The 18,681-nt window shown below is 45.0% G+C and overlaps 1 protein-coding gene across 1 annotated transcript; it reads right to left on the reverse strand.

Annotated features, from left to right (window-relative positions):
• Nucleotides 1–4,051: 4,051 nt before the first annotated feature.
• On the reverse strand, nt 4,052–17,657 carry Znf879 (zinc finger protein 879). The gene is made up of 5 exons (XM_029555626.1): nt 17,521–17,657; nt 16,125–16,191; nt 14,046–14,172; nt 13,541–13,633; nt 4,052–6,081 (listed from the first exon to the last, which is right to left on the reverse strand). Exons 2-5 carry the CDS (start codon nt 16,155–16,157, stop codon nt 4,649–4,651), a joined length of 1,686 nt encoding a protein of 561 aa, XP_029411486.1. The 5' UTR covers nt 16,158–16,191; nt 17,521–17,657; the 3' UTR covers nt 4,052–4,648.
• Between the last annotated feature and the right edge of the window lie 1,024 nt (nt 17,658–18,681).

Raw genomic sequence — 18,681 nt, forward strand, 5'->3', positions numbered from 1 at the left:
TTTTATCATATAAATGAAATAGCTATATAAACTTGTCCATCTGTATCTTTAGGTTTCAGCATTCTGGGGTTCAATCAACTATTTTACATCAAAAATATTTAAGGAAAAAATTCCAGAAGTTCCAAAAAGCAAAGCTTGAATTTGCTTCACAGAGCATCTGGGTCTGTGAATGGTTAGGGGCATTGGTTAGCTACACTGTGTAACCTGATTGAAAGTACACAGGAAGATAATCTATATACAAGCACTATGCCTTTTAAAAAGGACTGGGACATCTGGTTTCAGCTGTCTGGCTAGGGTAGAGTGAACTAACAGAAAACAATCCCCTCAGCTACAGAGAGACCACTACTATTCTTCCATGACTGAAAAACCCAGAGTCTTGGGGCTGGAGAGATGGCTCAGTGGTTAAGAGCACTGACTGCTCTTGCAGAGACCCCAGGTGCGAATCCCAGCACCCACATGGTGGCTATGAACCGTCCTTAACTCCAGTTCCAGGGGAATCGGACGCCCCCTTCTGACCTCTGAGGCATTGCACGACTTGGGTGCACTCATATACATGCAGGCAATACACTCATACACATAAAAAATATATTTTAAAAAATCCAGTCTTCTATCGCAATACATGCAAAGTGTGTTGATTTTCACTTACAGGAGTCTATCATTAATTCAATGAAAAAAATGTTGAGTTTGACATCTCTTTACATGCTTGAAACACACCTGTGAGCAAATCTTGTGAAAACTTTGTGGTTTAAATCCTAGTTGAAAGAAGAGACAAAAATACATAAGATACATTTAGAAGTGGTGATGTGTGGTAACAGAACAGGAACTCAAGGTGGGGGGGGGGGTTACAATTATACACTGAAATGTATTAGCAACCTGACCCAAGTTACTCTATTTTGCCCAGAGCAGTATTTCAACGGTGACTTCTGTTCCACTTATGTGAAATACTCAGAAGGGGGGGCAACCTTGAGTCCTGAGAAAATGGCTTACCCACAAAACTGCAAAATATATTGATCTGGGACATCCTGCATCTGGCTGCTTGTTTTGCTTCTGTAACTTGCTTGCTATTTCAGATCACCTTGACATGTGGTATGAGACCACCCTGTTATTCCGTGACAATGTTTGCTTGTTATGGCTAGGTAATTGACTAATTTTTAAAATTACTGAGTTGTACACTTGCCTCACTTGCCCACGCAGTAACAGGCTGTTGATTGGTAAATTCAAATTCTGCTGTTGTACAAACCTGATTGGCTCACAGATGTTCTGTTTAAATTATGCTTTCTGTAATCCTATAAAAACCCTAAACGGCTAATGTTTGCAGGCTGCTTCTACTCCTGAGATAGACAGCCCCGCCGGTCATAATAAAATATTATCTTGCTACTTTCTACTGAAATGGTGTTGGTGATTTTGTGAGAACTCCGACCTGCAACAACACAATAGAATTAACTACTTCATGGGAAAAACATCTGAAGAAAGACAACTTGGAGTGAACCAAGTATCTGCCAAAAGGCTTGCTGGCACAACTTGAAACATTCAGATGCTTTTGAGAGGAAGGCATGTCTGGTCTTTTCAGGAACAGTAAGAATGCTGTTGGTGAAGCTAAAAGGAAAAGGAGAGGGTGGGTGGAGGTCACAGGCAAGGGATCTAAAATGTATGGGCTCTCACTGGGTATCACATCGTTGGACTTTACTCTGAATGAGACGAGAAGGCTCTGAGCAGAGGATAGTGCAGGCTCCTCTAGGCCCTCTTTTTTACTAGGCCTCAACCTCAGCCCCCATCTGGTCTTGGGCCTCCCAAGCCCAGTCTTTGCAAAGAACCCCAGCATGTCAGCTTAACATGCCTTGAGGGGTTTGGGTAATGTCCTCCAATTCGGGAAAGGCTTCCTCCTTAGCCCACAGCATCACAGGGAGGTATTTTGTTTTCAGGTTGCCTTAAAAATGGCCAATTAGGAAGTCATGAAAATGGACACTGTCCTCTTTTACTAGATTCAGAACAAGTCTGAAGACAATGATAGAAAAAAAAACAGAAAAAAAACCTCCATGACAACTTAAAGTTGATTGCTACTTCTTTGTCTACTGCTCCTGAGATACACATTAATTTACTATGTATTGTCTTGTGATAGGATGGACTGTATCCCTCTGGAACTGCAAGCCAAAAATAAACCCTTTAGGTTGCTTTTGTCAGGGTATTTTACCACAGCAAGGAGAAAAGTAGCTAAAACTGGGCCTGTCTAGGTCACTCAAAAGCAAATGGGGCAAGATTTATGTCAAGCTGATGTTCTGAGGGAAAAAAAAGTAACAAGCCCAATTTGTGAGCTTTGGAGGGCTTCAGAGCCTAAGCCACAGTTCACCAGAGTGAAAGTCATGGGTGAAGGTGAGAAAGAATAGCTTATCCTGGGGTGGGTAACTGTTTTCCCAAAGCATGCTGTGTACATTTCTCTCCTGCAAGAAAGTACCTGGGGATGGAGACTGTTCAGACAGCCTGGGCCGTTTCAGCAGACAGGTATGATCCACAGAGGCGCAAGGGCCACACAGTACAAGCCACCCAAGCTAGCCTGTTGTGGGTGGGGAGACGTGCTGAAGTCCCACGGCAGCATTGAATGAGGAAACAGGAAAACTCATGGAGAAGGCCTGCAGATTACAGGCCTAGGTGTCTCCCACCCATGCTGTTGTACCCAATGTTGCTCTTCTGAGGAAACAAGTGGGAGGTGATGGTATCTTTTCATGCTGTATTGGGTCTATTTTTTTTTTTAAATCCAGCTAGCTGTTGAATCCCAAGATTAAACTGGCATTTGCTTGGAGCGGTTAACAATGAACCTTCAGAGATCTTGCCCAACCTCTATTTAAAAAGGTCCCATATATGTTAAGTCTTTCAGATTTGGAAAAGCATCTTGAAGAAGAGTAAAAACTAGCAATGACAGTGTTGAAATGCAGAAGACACCATACATGGCTGAAATAAGGCACTCAGTTGCCGTTAAGTTTGAATCAAAATCTCAGTCCCAGGGATGGGTTGCCTCCCTAAGTATTACTGGTCAGGGAGGTGCCTAAGACCTCCCAACCCATAAAGGCTATTACTTCTGGGGTTGATTTTGTATGTCAGAAATATATGGAAGTCCATACTGGTGATGATACTACACTTCAGCTGCTGAACATGGAGAAATCAGGCTGGGACTGGGCTGGAAGATCCCATCATGCTAGCTGGCTTACCTTCATAGTGCTGAGAAGCACAGTGCAGCACCTGCTGGGGAGAACTCGTACTGATGGTTCCTCGCAGCTGTGCACGATGTGTTGATGCCATCAGTGTGCCAGAAGAGATGCTCACTGGTGCAATAGTGACACAATAGGTGCAGCCAACCATCTTCCATTTGCATTTAAAGTCTGCTCCATAGGAGAGTTCTTGCATTTTACCAGGGTAAAATCTGTAGCTGGGTAGATGACAGGTCCCAGGGGAGAGACGGGCTACTGGATGTGATATGCCTTCTAAGCATTTTGACGATGGTTATAGATTACCCCTGCTGCTAACATTGGTTGTGTACGGAAACCGTGAATGGGTGGTAGTTACTGTGGAGTTGCTACAGTATATGGTCCAATGCTCAGCCATAAACAGAAAGAAATACTCCAAGGCCCAGGGCACACTTCAGAAGAGGCTGAATGAATGCAAGGACTGGAGGAAGGGTCAGTGTTATACAGCTATTTCCTTTGCATAGAAACAGCCACTCCATGAGGAGGGAAACAGGAAGCTCTTGAAACTTGACAGGCTTAGGAAGCACCTTCCATAAGGTTATATAAACAGTGAACAATTGCTATAGGGAAGCCAAGAGCTCTGCTCCATTCAGCTACACCATAACTTCTTATTTCTAGCAATATATATGCATTAACTAAATTGCAAAAGCAGCTGTCTGAAGAACTTTACATCACAATTTAATATAGCAAAGGTAATTGTTTTCTAAAAAGAACAGGTGTAATACCATGCATTCTGTGACTTAAAGTGACTTTAGATCTGAATCAGTGGTGGTAACAAGTCGTTGGGAAGAAAACACAAAGGACAACATATCTGCATGGTTCACAGAACGATTTACTTCTCAAGCTTACAGAAAGGAAAAATGAACCAAAAATTTTTAACAATAACCAAATATGGAAATTAATTCTAGAATACTAAAACAAACTTTAGTGACATGAGGTAGCTGCAGGTTACCTGTGTACATTTCTTTCCCCCAAATCCTTTCTAATTTCAACTATCTTTGCATAATAAGGGCAATCTCAAAAAATAGATCCTAGACTTATCTGAATCCTGGTGGTTTATGGCTGCACTTTTACCTAAACCAGCAGATTCATGGTGATGCTTTAGAAACTGGTGGCTATTAAATAAACATCACTAGAAGGGAAATAAACCATCAACCCTTCAATCTTAGTCTCGGCTTTATAGTCACTAATAATACAAATATGTGAAAAACATTTTATGGAAGTTTTCCTAGCACTCCCAAGTTTATCCTGCATCATGAAGTCCCTGGTGTTTGCTGAAGTCTAACTTGATGCTTACCCCCAATTAACTACTCCTTATCACCTTCTCCCCAGGATGAACTGTTACAGTCAGTATGGAATGAACCTCTCGTGGAAGATTTACCGCATGCCTGTTACTTATACAGCTTTGCTCAATGAGTCCTCCGATGATTGGTAAGAGATGAGCTCTGACTAAAAGCCTTCCCACATTCTTTACATTTATAAGGCTTTTCTCCTGTATGAATTCTCGTATGTGTCATAAGGGATGAACTTTGTCTGAAAGCCTTCCCACATACTTTACAATTAAATGGTTTCTCTCCAGTATGAATTCTCTGGTGCTGAATTAGGGCTGAGCTTTGGTTGAAGGCTTTTTCACAGTCATTGCATTTATAAGGTTTCTCGCCAGTATGGATTTTTCTGTGCGTATTTACTGCTGAATGGGAACTGAAAGCTTTCCCACATTCCTTGCAATGATAGGGCTTCTCTCCAGTGTGGATTCTGTAATGTATGTTAAGCCTTGAGACCCAGGAAAAGGCCTTCCCACATTCATCACATTTGTAAGGCTTTTCTCCAGTGTGGATTCTTTGATGTTGGTTAAGTGCTGAGCTTTGGCTGAAGGCTTTCCCACAGTCTTTGCATGCATATGGTTTCTCTCCAGTGTGAATTCTCTGATGTATTATCAGGGCTGAGTGGTAACTGAACACTTTTCCACACATATTACAATGAAAGGGCTTCTCTCCAGTATGAATCCTATGGTGTCTACTCAGCCGCGATATTGATGTGAAAGCTTTCCCACACTGGCTACATTCATATGGTTTCTCCCCAGTATGGATTCTATGATGCTGAATGAGAGAGGAGCACTGGCTGAAGGCTCTCCCGCACTCATTACACTTATAGGGCTTTTCTCCAGTGTGAATCCGCTGGTGATTGTTAAGGGATGAACTGCCTTTAAATGTTCTGCCACATTCCTTACATTTGTAGGGTCTCTCCCCAGTGTGCATCCTCTGGTGTCCAATGAGAGAAGTGGTGAAGCTGAAAGCCTTCCCACATTCACTGCATATGTATGGTTTTTCTCCAGTATGGACTCTCAGGTGCTGTGTTAGGGATGAGCTTTGGCTGAAAGCTTTACGACATACCTTACATTTGTAGAGCTTCTCTCCAGTATGGATCCTCTGGTGTTTGCTCAGGGAAGAACTGTGAAGAAAGATTTTCCCACAGACGTTACATTTGTAACATTTATGCACAGTGTTGACTCCCAGTGGTTTAAATAGAACTGAATACTGCTGGGAACGGGGTTTTCTTCCTCTGGAAACGATTCCAAGTTTTCTAGTAAATGAAGACTTTATAGCAAGATTTTTCACAAATTCATTACCCCTAAAGCTCCTCTCTTTCACATAGTCTTTTTTAATGGTAAGCAACATTTTGCTGTAATGCTTGTTCTTTTTGCCTTGATGCTCCTCTGACTGGTCTTCATTTATGTGTGTTTTCCCCACTATGAAGTCGAAAGGACCAGCAACTTTGTGGTATTTCAAGACTTCCCTATTTTCTTCTTCAGAAACTGTGGGCTCAAACAAACGCGTCCACCCTAAAATAAACAAAACATTAAGTGACTCTTGCACTGGAAACAAAGTAAAAGGAATATCGTAAAGCATACGTACAGCTAACAATTCTAGCTTAAGCATCCTAGAGAAGGTTGGGAACAAGGAACACAAGGAAAAAAGGAGGGCAGACATGCCTGGGTGGAAAGGGCTGAAAAAACTTAGGTACGGGCAGGCTGAAGACCTCAGTGGCAAGGTCTTCCAGTTGCAATAAGGCCTAGGTGATCAAGAAAGAGTAAGGCATTTTTGAGTACAGCTCACTGTTACAGCTCACCTTCATCACCAGGTCAGTTCCCAGTACATTCAGCTAAATCCCAGAAGAAAAGTGCAGAGAAATGTTTAAAGAAGCATTATATACCTCTCAAGAGCTCCGCGAAAGTTTTAGCAGTGTCATTCTGGTCCCCATCAGAGTGCTGAATGTGGGGGATTCGAACCAGCGACCCCCTGCGCAATGATGATTGGGGATGAGTAAGTGTGCCGTTTGCCAGCCCACGCCGCCCCCAGTACTGGGAACACTCAGGCGCAGTGGGGAGCCTAGTTAAGCAGGGACTCATTTATTGCAGGTGTTACAGAGCTTATAAAGGCATCTGGAAATCCCCCTCCCCGCTGAGGGTGTATCTTAAGGATGGTCACGTGCTGATCATGTGCTCCTCAGCAGTGCAGAAGTAAACTTCAGACTTAAAACAAGTCAGGCCACGCCCCAGTAACTTCCTCTTGGACCTCTGCAAGGTGGGGCCTTTAGGTCCCCACATCTCCCCCTTTATTTTTAAGGCTGGACTGACTTTATTTCACAGGTTACCCACCTCATAGGCGGCTCCCTGAGGAGAGATGGCTCTCCTTCCTCTCATCTTATGTATTTTTGCCTGCCTTAGGTTGTGTCACCTCTGACCAAGCCTTGCCCGTCATTGGACCATGTACCTGGCCATGTGCATGTCCTGTCTTAGGAGTGCTTGTCATGGGACATCTTACCCGTCCTTGGCTAAAAATGCGTCATGATTAAGGGCAGCCGCGTGGGTAATGCCAGCCCGTGACAGTCTTAGTCTCTGCCTAACTTGGTTAGCCAAGCATGGGCAACCGGAGGGGGTATATTCCTGGGGGAGTCCGTAATCATGAGGAGGTGGGCTGTGGCAGTTCCAAGGGTCCTCTGTCGCTGAATTATCTGGTAAAGACACTTAAAGATAAGCATTATCAAGAGAAACAAAGCAAGTCATGGTGTAGGACAAGTTGAAATACTTCTGAGACCATGTACCTTTTAGCCAATCAGCCAGTTGTCAAAGGGGCTGACTGGCAATGAAGCCAAGGAACTGGGACCTTCACCTCAGATAGATATAAATAAAGAGAGGAATTTTGTCTCATGAACTATTGTCCATGGACCATCGTGCTAGTCAGTTGGATCCTGGCCTACCCACTTAAGGTTTTTCGCAGGCACCCATATGGGGTTTGAATCTTGTGTAGGGTAGACACACCTGAAGCCTCGACCCATGGTTAGTAATGGATCTGGGCCTTTCCATTGCCCCGTAATGGGGTCCTTCCATCTTACCTGTACCTCAGGTCTCTGCTCCTGTCATCCCCAATGCTTCTGAAACTGGGATTCCAACTGATTTTTTTGAAAATTAAGAACATTAATAGTGAATAAGGCCATACCCAACTGTTGGTAGGGGCTCATTCCCCCTTTTCATTTTTGTAATTGAATTTTTAGGTTTGGATGGTTGTGTTGTATAATGATTTGACCTAGGGGATTGTAGGGAATTCCTATATTGTGTTGAATTCCCCAAAGTGAAAAGAAATCTTGTAAATTTTTACTCACAAAACATGGTCCATTATCAGTTTTAATTCATTGGGGCAATCCCAACGTAGCAAAGCACTGGAGAAAATGAGACTGAGCATGTTTAGACTTCTCTCCTTATGAGCGGAAAAAAAAAACCTCTTATGGAGTCCCCACCAACTTACATGAGTGAGGTTATGTAACCCCTGAGCTTCATTCAGGCCTGCTGACAGGACCTGGGTGGAAGCCACCTTGTCTCCCTCTGCATTGCCTTGGGATAAAAGCCCAGGCAATCTTTGGTGCCCCCTAAGATGCTGTAAGAAGACAGGGGCTTCTCTCTCCTTAAGGAGCGTACAAGTCTGAATACTGTCAGAAAGCAATGGCCATGAGTTCCTTGAATTGAGCTGAGCCATCACAAGTGTGGACATATCTTTTTGGTTTTTTATCTGCCCCCGGGTATACTACCACTGCAGCTCCAAATCTGCCCCAGTCAGTGAAAACATTGTAGGCTTTTACTAAGGGCTCCCTTGGCCCCGGGATTTGGCGAGCGCTGCTGCTGGCAGGGCTGTAACACTCGGGGGCAGGGTGGATCCCCAGCTGCCTGCGGAACGGATGGAACGGGGCCCCCTGAGCCACCTTCCCCGAACCTGGCCTTCCCAGCTGTCCCAGAGCCGGTCACGGTGCACAGCCAACAGTATTTTTTTTTTTAAATGCACCCGGAGGTGGCCGGTCACCTGCTGGGGGGCGGTCCCCCGCCTGGCTTTCGTGTGGGCCTGACTCATGCACGCATTAGTTCAATGCTGTGCTCTGCTCCACCCCGCCCTTCTGAAAAAAGGGTCCATGGGTCCTGTTTTCATGGGTCCTGGGAGGCCCTGAAGCTGGCCAGGGCACGCTGGAGGTGCTGCTTGTTACTTTGGCCGCTTTTGGTTTCACTTCTGTTGCATTTCTGCATTCTTCCTCAAACTCCTCCCATGATTCCCATGTATCCCCAGTAAAAACATTAGCCCCAAAGAGCCAGGGAGCCAAATGAACAGCCTCTGCCCAAACCTTTTGAGCTGCCAGACCTGACCGATCCAATCCCCTGCTTTTAAGCATATCTCTCAGTGCTTTAAGCGCAGGGTCCTCAGGCTTATTAGTTGTGTCACCCATCTTTCGGGTCTCGCTTACCCCGAACTTCTCTCCTTGATTGGCCCCAATCCATTATTTTTCTTTCTTTCTTTTCTTCTTTTCACCTTCCTTCGAGCGCCACACTGGGCACCAGTTGCTGGGGGTTCGAACCAGCGAACCCCACGCAATGATGATTGGGGATGAGTAAGCACACCATTCACCAGCCCATGCCGCCCCCAGTACCGGGAACACTCAGGCACAATGGGGAGCCTAGTCAAGCAGGGACTCATTTATTGCAGGTGTTACAGAGCTTATAAAGGCATCTGGAAATCCCACCCCCAGGGTGTATCTTAAGGATGGTCACACGCTGATCATGCACTCCTCAGCAGTGTGGAAGTATCCTTCAGACTTTTAAAACAAGTCAGGCCACGTCCTAGTAACTTCTTCTCAGACCTATGCAAGGTGGAGCCTTTAGGTCCCCACAGCTGAAAACTAATGTACTGAGCACCCCTCAATACACCATGCAAAGGCCACGGCTCTGGAAAAGGTCAACTCTACAGACCGCCATTCAGTGGCTACATAACCAAATGCCAAAGTAGTAACCAGGGACTTATGAAAACTGTAAAAGAATAAGCAAAAGAAAGGCAATGTGTAGTGAGAGGCAACTATGCTGATCCTTTAATCTGGCTGATAAGAAAATTAAATCAAAGATAAAATGTAGGGCCTGAGATGGTTCAGTGGCTAAAGGTACTTGCTGCCAAGCCTAACAACTTGAATTCAATCCTTGGGACCCACATTAGAAGGAAAGAGCTCATTCCTGGACGTTGTCTTCTGACCTCCACATTCCTGCTACGTCACAGCATTTCCCCCACCATCCCCTCCCCCCACCACCACAGCACAAAACAAATAAATGTGAAGGAGGTGAACTCTAAAGAAGAACAGTCCAGGCAAAAAGAAAGTGGCTAAGAAGAGGATTCCAGTCAGAAAAGACAGCAAACACAAGGACCCGGGCAAGAATAAACTCTCTGTGATCCAGACATGAGCAAGACCAGCATGGCATAAGCTCAGCGGGAAGAGGAGAATTATCAATGAGGAAAATGGCAGGCAAGGACATAGCCTGCAGTCTTGCGGGCATTTGGAATTTCTTCTAGACATCACTAAGGGTTAAAAGAACATGATAAACAGTTTTGTTTTGAAAAAGAACATTCTAGCTGCCATGTGGCAAATGGACTAAAGGGGGACAGAGACGCAGGTTCAGAGAAAACAGGAGGCTGCACCATTTTTTTGGAAGGAAAGCACTAGAAGTTCGTGATGACGTAAAGAGGTGGCAACACAGGGTAGATCAGAGGCACAGTGGACTTCTCAACTGCAGTCCACACTGCTTTATGCTGCAGTGATTACTCCCTGGACTTCCTCCCTTTACACCTTTATATTCCCATAACAATCCCAGAAATTTACAAATAAGGAAGACTGGGAACTAAGTTTCCAGACAGAAGACTCTACTATAGGTTGGCTGAACAATGCAAGCTTCCATTTGGAAGTCTTAGTTTCCAATTTCCCCTATTTTAAAAAACTGCTGCCTTCATCTATGAGAGAACAGAGGAAGGGCTGACAGGTCAACGTGCACTTTCAGCCCCGTCAGCAGCTAATGGAGACCAGCACAACGACACTGGGAAACCCTGAAGGACAATGCATTTTTGAAAGTCATTTCTGCTTTGAATTATTTAGGGTACACTGTAAGAAGTGGAATTACTGCCTCAAAGAAATGAATAGATTCTATAAGAGATTTTATCCTCTTGACTAAAAGGAAATGTTTAATCACAGCAAAAACAGAAAAGAGGATCCAGAAAACTATAAATATGAAAGTATATCTAATAATCACACCATGCAAACATAAAACACTGTTATATGGAGGACATTTCTGTATGTAAAAAAGTCACCCTAACTTCAAAAATAAACTAAGATTCTATCCTTCACTTCACTTAAAAATCATAGGTTTCTTTCCTTCACTCCACTTAAAAATCATAGGCTTCTTTCCATGGCAGTAAACTATACACTGACATCAACATTTTAATGGCCATATAATCTGTCCAAAGTATGAACATGTCACCACTTAATAAATCCCTTTCGCAGAGTCATTCATCCTCCTAGTAAATGCTATCACAGGTCCTTCTCTACAGCACCTGTACTTTGCAGCACAATTGTAGATTATCTTAATATAAATTTCCAAGTGTGTAACTGATTTTAACACAGCCAGACTCCAGCTCACAGCCTTCTTTTGGCCTCCAGGATTCTAACACCTTCTGGCCTCCATGTGCACTGCAAGCACACACTGCACATATATGCTGGCAAAACAACTCATACACATGAAAATAAACCTTTAAAAACTACAACACAGCAATATGATAAGGACCACCCAACAAGGAAGGCCTGTATTTTCTGGGAGCTGAATAACTCAAGACTTACAACTTAAGTCTTAACAATAACAAATATACTTGATGTGTTATGCAGAGAAAACATTCACAATCTAAACTGAAAACAGCAATGTAGTTTATCATACCTGGTAAAATTTGAGGTGAGGTTCTCTCTTCCCCTAATCCTGCTTTTATACCACCATGCATATAACTTGTATAAATTACAAATAATTTTTAGAAGGGTGTGTTGGCTCAGACCCACAATCACAGTACTAAGAAAGGAGAACTGCCATAAGGCTCAAGGCCAGCCTGAGCTACAAAGATCCAAGAAAGCTTGAGTAACAGAGTAAGACTCTGTCTCAAAAACAAGAAAAGGCTTAAACTCAAAAAAGAACACAACCAATTTGACACCACTGATTTCTTTGCTAACCAGAAAGCTGTTATTCTGGTCCTTAAAACAATGTATTTTCTAGGCTTCTAGGTTTCTAGGTTTGAATTTCTAATATAATTATTCTTAAAGTCAGTTTCACAAATTTCTTGGTGATACAGGGCAGAATCTGCTTAAGTATGTGGCAGAAACAAAATATCCCTGAAGGGAACTGAATCTTTAAAAAAAATTTTATGTGTATGAGTATTTTGCCTGCATGTATTAAAGTGCCCCCATGTGTGCAATGCCTGAAGAGGCCAGAAGAGGGTGTCAGTTCCCCTGGAACTGGAGTTAAGATGGTTGTCAGTCACCACATGGGTGGTGGGAACCAACCCCAGGTCCTCTGCAAGAGCATCCAGTGATCTTATTTGTTGAGCCATCCCCACAGCCCTGGGACTTTTTGAGTGTGTGTGTCAAAACATTAAAGAGGGTTGGTAAGATGGCTCAGCAAGCAAAGAGCCTGGTGCCAAGCCTGAAGACCTGACTGTCATCTGCAGAACCAACATGGTGGAAACCAAGCATTGACTCCAGCAATCTGTCCACTGACCTCCACCAGAAAGATGTAGCACGTACCATGCTCACCCTCCAAACAGATAAAATGTTTAAAAAAAAAAAAAATCCTTTCTACAACCTAATAAGTTTTCTGAATTTCAAGGAAAAAGAAGAAATACCATAAGATTCTAAGCAGAACAAAGGAAAGGGGAAAAAACACAAAAATAAGAAAAAAAAAAAAAAAAGAGGCTATTTGTAGAGAAAAAATGAGAAACAGAATCAGATTGAGGATTTTTTTTATCAACATGCTGCGCCAAAGACTGTGGAGTGAAACCAAGTGTGGCCACTGCAGATAGGGGAAAGGAAAAACCCAATGCCAAAATTCTACCCAAGGCTATTCCAAAAGAGCGAAGAAAGAACGGACTTGGACACATATCAACACTGCATGCAAAACGTCTCTGAAAAAAATTTATTCGTGGCAGTATTCTAGTCAAAACAAAGAAAAATTTAAAGGCAGTTCATGAACGGAAACCCAAGTCTGCACTGGCCCAGAACAACCGTCTCCTGTCAAAGAGAAGTGAATTCTGGAGAAGCAGCAGAGCTCAAGACAGTCCTCCTCTGGTGGCAGAAACAAAGACTAAATCCAAAGCAGAACAGAGTCTGGTGTAGGCTGCAGCAGGCGGGATCTTACCCAGCAGCACACCAGGGACCAGGACCTGCCCTGTGCCTTGATATCTTTCACAATAAAAATGGCCTTAAATTCTGTAACTGTCACCATTTTGGTATGCCTGGTTTCCCTCATATACATAATGCCCACACATCCGTTTTATTTTCTTTTTCCCTAACCATGGGTATTGAGTTACAGAGAGAGAAATAAAAAAAGAGCCAAAGCAAAGTCCCGAGATCGAACTACGGCTGCACCGCAGTCATGAAAGTTACTTAAACCACTGAGGTAAAAGAATTTACCAGGGCAGTAAAAGCAAAGGGAAAGGTAGAAGACGTAGTAATAATAAACACAGGTTTGACAGAGCATAACCTCTGTCTGGAGAATTCACTTCTCCCTCTGCACCCAATGGATCAGGTGATCCAAAACTAAGAAGACATGCCCGTACTTCCCAGCAATCCTCATGTCCTGGCACAGCAGGGAGGTCCCCATGGCCACTGACTCCCGAGCATAATCCCCTCACTGTACCCAGGCAGGTAGGAACTGCCAAGTCCAACACCCAATCCCCGCCACTTACCTAGACACCTGCCTTGAAGCATTCCACTTCCCACCGTCTGGAGGTCTTCGGCTTGCTCTAACTGAGAGATGATCTTTGGCTTTGAACAAATCCCTGTTCGTGAACAAGATGACATGAGTAGCTATCATGGCAGAGTTTCAGCCCTGGGGTGCCCGGGGAAGGGGGGCTGTGCAAGGAAGAATGGGGTGTGTTCAGAAAGCAGCTGAAGACTGGGCTCCTAAAGCTCTCCAGGGGATCCAAGGATGTGAGCCAGGGCTCTGGCTAGGCTCTCCTCTCAGTGGGACATTTTAGGGAGCCCAAGGACACAGAGCTGGGGGTAAGATAGGAAAAGCACAAAGGTCCTTTTATCGACTCATTCAGGTCAAACTTCTCAGAACAGCCCAGAACATCAGCCGGGACTGACTGAGCCCATTCACAGCCCACACCTGGCCAAACCCTTCACCAGTGTTTCCAGGTGGAGGCCACATTTCCACGGAAGAATCTGTACCATAGGAACACTCCTTACCCAGCGAGGCCAAGTTGCTGTAGTTCTCCAGCATCACCTCCCGGTACAAGGTTCTTTGGTTAGAGTCCAGGTGCAACCACTCATCCTGGCTGAAGAATACGGCTATGTCCCTGAATGTCAACGGCCCCTGGAAGGACAAACCCATCCCTGCTCACCCCAGACCATGCCCAAGAGACTGTGAAGGGGGTTTGAGTGTTTCAAACTAATCCAGCATTTCTGAACAAGAGCCTTATTACTGAGCACATATTTATGATGTACCTACAATAAGTGACATCCGGTGCCCTTGGAAACCTCAAACACAGCAGTCAGACCAGAGAGCAGGTGAAACAAACAAAATCAAGAAGACAACACACAACCTGGGACTTGGAAATGAACTAGTTTGTACAACTCATCTGCAGGGAGATGTTTAGGTTGCTTGGCTCAGCCTCCCTGTACATCAGCATAGAAGTGTAGTCCCTTAGCACCCATTTCTACAGTCTAAGTGCCAGGAACTCCCTATCTCTTTACCATCCTGAAAGTATGCCCCAGGAAGATCACAAAGCCTGGCATTTTCCCCAACCTGGAAGGCTAACCAATGTAAAAATGAGTGGCTTGACTCTCTCCTTTGGAAACGAGGAAGGAGGCTGCCTTTCCTCTGCCTTTTTGAAGTACTGGGAATTAGACCCAGGGCCCTGGGCATGCTAGGCAAGTGTTCGACCCCTGTGTGACATCCCCAGACCACACTCCTTTTCTGTCCGAATTTCTGTCCCTTTCAAATCTATGTGAATGTATTTGAGTAGAGATCAGAAGTCAGCCTCAGGTGTCGAGCTCCTCAGTACACTGTCCATCTTGTTTTTGATACAGGGGCTCTTACTGGCCTGGGGCTTGCCAGTTCACAGAGCTGGCTGGCCAGAAAGCCCCAGGGATCCACCTGTCTCTGCCTCTCCAACACTGGAATTACAGCACACTCCTGGCTTTTTTACTTGAGTTCTGTGGGTTGAATTTGAGTCCTCATGCTTGTGTGGCAATCACCCCACTAACTGAGCCATCTTCCCAGAGGGTATATCTATCCTCTAGGGCTTAGTTACCTTCTAGCCTCAACTCAAAAGTTTCCCCAAGGAACTGGTACCCAATCTTTCTTTGAATAGAATCAAGACAGCCTAATACAACAGCCTTTAGACAAAGAAGAGCCCATATCCCAGGTTCCTTCCAAAATGAAACAAGCTCAGCCAATCAAAAGCACCACTGGGCACTGACTGCATTATCAGGAGCTTTGCATGGGGACAAGTCTAACTCAATGAAACTTGAACCCATCAATCATAGCTCTGCAGCAACATGGTATCTGAGCTGACAAACAGTACAGAGATGTGTGGTGAGAAGACCGGTCCTAAGATCAGGTCACAAGATTGTGAGAATTCTAGCTCAAATGGGTTAACCTACATTGGTGGGGTAGGAGGTAAACTTTCCACCAATCAAAAGGGAGAAAGATGGATGATGTCATTAGGTTAAGCAGAAAAGGATTTTTTTTTTTTTTTTTTTTTTTTTTTTTTTTTATAAAAAAAAAAAAAAAAAAAAGAGGACGATAAATCCCCAGCTGGCCTGAATTCCCTATGTAGACCAGGCTGGCCTTGAATTCACAGAGATCTGCCTGCCTCTGCCTCCTGAGTGCTGGAATTAAAGGTGGGAGGCGGCAGCAGCTGACACAGTGTGCTGCTAATCCTGTCTCTCCTGGATGCTCTGCTTTGTGCAAGGGGGCTCTTATTCTAGTAAACTCGGCTTGCTGAGGCTCTCTAGGCCTGTTGAAATCTCAAGGAGAATGCAGAAACTGGGGCCCACCTAACACATAGCTCATAGTCTGATGGCTGCTCAAATAAATGGGGGGGGGGGGTTAACTCCTAGTCATCAGCTATTTAAATAGGTGGAGACTCTACCTGGAAACTGGCCTGAAGCAAGGAAGTGCCTTCCAGGGGAGTGCTTTACCAACCAGCGGCTTCAGGTCCCTCCCTGGGGACCCCTTCCCAGAGAAGCTCAAGAAAGGATGAAACACATTTGCTACCCAAAGACCCTGAAGGCAGCTAAAAAACATCAGCCTTCACTCACCTGAACCTGGGCTGGCTGCAGTCTCCTAGCCATTTCTCCCTCCCTGCTACCCCTCCTGAGAAGGCACCTGGAACAGAGAGAGAAGCTGTGAGGTCTAGTCATCCTGACTGTGCTCCTGTCATCATTAAGTCAGACCAGGTCAGAAACACCTGCTGGGGGCTGGCAAGATGGCTCAGCAGTTAGAAGCACTGGCTGCCCTTGCAGAGGACCTGGAGTCCCAGCACCCACAGGGGGGCTAACAACTGTCTAGAACGCCAGTTCCAGATATGAGGGCCTCTTTTGGCCTCTGTGGGCATTGCATGCACAGGCGCACTTGTCATGCAGGCAAAACACACATACATATAAAATAAAATAAAAAATTTAAAGGGTTTGTTGCAAAAACTAGTTTTTTAAAAAGGAATCACCTGCTGAGCATGTGTGCAGCCCCAGCCTTCCCAAGCCTGAGGGAACCTGAGCATGGCCTCCAAAGGCAGACGCGGGCAATAAGCACACTCTGTCACTGGGCCTGTGACCTTTCCTCCAGGGATTATGAACAACAACGAACTGAACCGAGGGGATTAGAATCATCAGCTGTTCATTAACGAAAAGGTAAAATCAAGCACAGCTCAGAGGTGCAAATTAGCAAGAAAAAAGCATAAATACGCTGCTGCACTTGGTGAAAGAAGCTGCCAACTAAACTTTAGTCCTCTCTTCCAGAGGAAGTTTTGCTTCTTTGGCCAAAGGATGACCAAAAGTTGCTTAAAGGGAACAAGACGCCAACCTCACCCACCTCCCGCCAAGCCGGCCAAACACACACACAGGCTTCCGAGGAAGGGTACTGCTAGCTATAAATTTTAAATTTTGGAGCGAAGGAGCTGGAGGTGCAGTCAGTGGGGGAGCACGCGACATTAAGAGGTCCTGGGTTCCAGCCCCAGCACTCTTCCACTCCATTAATACTAAAATACTGAGCAAAAACTAACCCAAAAAAGAAACAAAACACCCTGGGATTCTCTATGAAAAACAAAACACTGTCCAACAAGGAAGACAAATGAACAAACAGAAAAATCAAAGTTTCAACGCTGGTGATGGGGGAGGGGTCAACCTGCCAGTTGCAAACCTCCCAGAGCTCCTGCAGCAGGGCAGTTCACTCGGGTCTCTCTTCTGGGGCCGTGGCCCAGGAGAACGGGGTTGGGCCCGAGGGCTACCCGGATATCTCCACTGGAAAGGACTGGGAACCTTCCGGGCAACGGCGCCTCCGGGGGCTGCGCGCACCTGCCGAGGCCGGGCGCTCCGGAATCCGTACCCCACGCGCCTGGGACCAGCGTCGTGGCCGAGGCCGTGACCTCCGACCCGACCTCCCGCAGCAGCCAAGCGCAATGAGCCTGCCCTCGCCCTCGCCCTCGCCTGCAGCCCCTACCTCAGTCCAGCCGGCCGGGCTCCCAGCCGAGTACCACCCGGGAGGCGAGCCGCACACCCAGGGCAAGGACAAGTCTCGCCCCTGCCGCCAAATTGCCGGGCACCACTGCGCGCGCGCGACAGAGCCAACGGGTTTCCCTGGATGAACCGCAGCACTTGTCCCTTTGGACTACATTTCCCAGAAGTCATCGCGACACACCGATTACGGTGTCCGAATGGGAAACCAAGGCTCCAAAATCAGAACTCTTCCTGGTGCTGGAAAAGCCTCTGCTTTTCTGCTCTAGCTTTATTCGCAATTACAGCGGCAATACTATTAAAGAGGGAGAAATGAGTATGTGTTAAAGCATATAAAAGCGGGGCTGGAGAGATGACTCAGCGGTTAAGAGCACTGAGCGCTCTTGCAGAGGATCCGGATTCGGTTTCCAATACCCACATGGTAGCTAACAAATATCTGTAACTCCAGTTCCAAGAGATGCTCTCTTCTGGCCTCCTGGGGCATTGCAAGACACAGGTGACTTAACATGCAGGCAATACACACGTACACATAAAATAAAAATAATAAAATGTTTCAAACATGTAGAAGAATACGGAGATCATTGCTTGTTTTCAGGCGGCAAGAGGACTGTCCCAACCTACTTGTCATATTTTTTGATTTTTTAAAATATTTTTTAATTATTTATTTATGTGTATGAGTGTATTGCCTGCATGTGTGTGAGTGAAACTGTGCTGTGCAATGCTGCGGAGGTCAGAAGAGGGCTTCAGATTTCCCTGGAACTGGAGTTAAGGACAGTTAGTAGCTGCCATGTGGGTGCTGGGAATCAATCCTATGAGTTCAATGAGGTTTTTAAGATTATTTATTTAATAACCATATAATTAGAAGAGGCATTTCATTACAACAGCATTGACATATTCAATAACAATTTCCAGAGCTAAGATGCTTCTCTTTCAAAATTAGCTGTAAATTTTTAGGTTTACAGTTGAATTAATACAGTTATACAATATAGTACTCTGTACAAACCCTATAACACATAAAATTAAATGAGGTTTTAAACTTTGAAAAAGATCTCTATGTCATTATTAAAATACACAGTTTCATACAGAAAAATTCATTTTCAATGCAATTGACATTAAGATGTTTGCACATGCATTTCTAATTTCTATG

The sequence above is a fragment of the Nannospalax galili genome, unplaced genomic scaffold (genome assembly GCF_000622305.1).
Source record: "Nannospalax galili isolate Female #2095 unplaced genomic scaffold, S.galili_v1.0 scaffold1206, whole genome shotgun sequence".
Taxonomy (NCBI): domain Eukaryota; kingdom Metazoa; phylum Chordata; class Mammalia; order Rodentia; family Spalacidae; genus Nannospalax; species Nannospalax galili.

Coding starts and splice junctions, on each gene's coding strand:
- Znf879 (XM_029555626.1), bottom strand. CDS start 16,157: ATGGCTAGGAGACTGCAGCCAGCCCAGGTTCAG. Junction 14,173..16,124: donor TGCAGCCAGCCCAGGTTCAG/GTGAGTGAAGGC, acceptor TTGTCCTTCCAG/GGGCCGTTGACATTCAGGGA. Junction 6,082..13,540: donor GCTTCAAGGCAGGTGTCTAG/GTAAGTGGCGGG, acceptor TGTTTATTTTAG/GGTGGACGCGTTTGTTTGAG.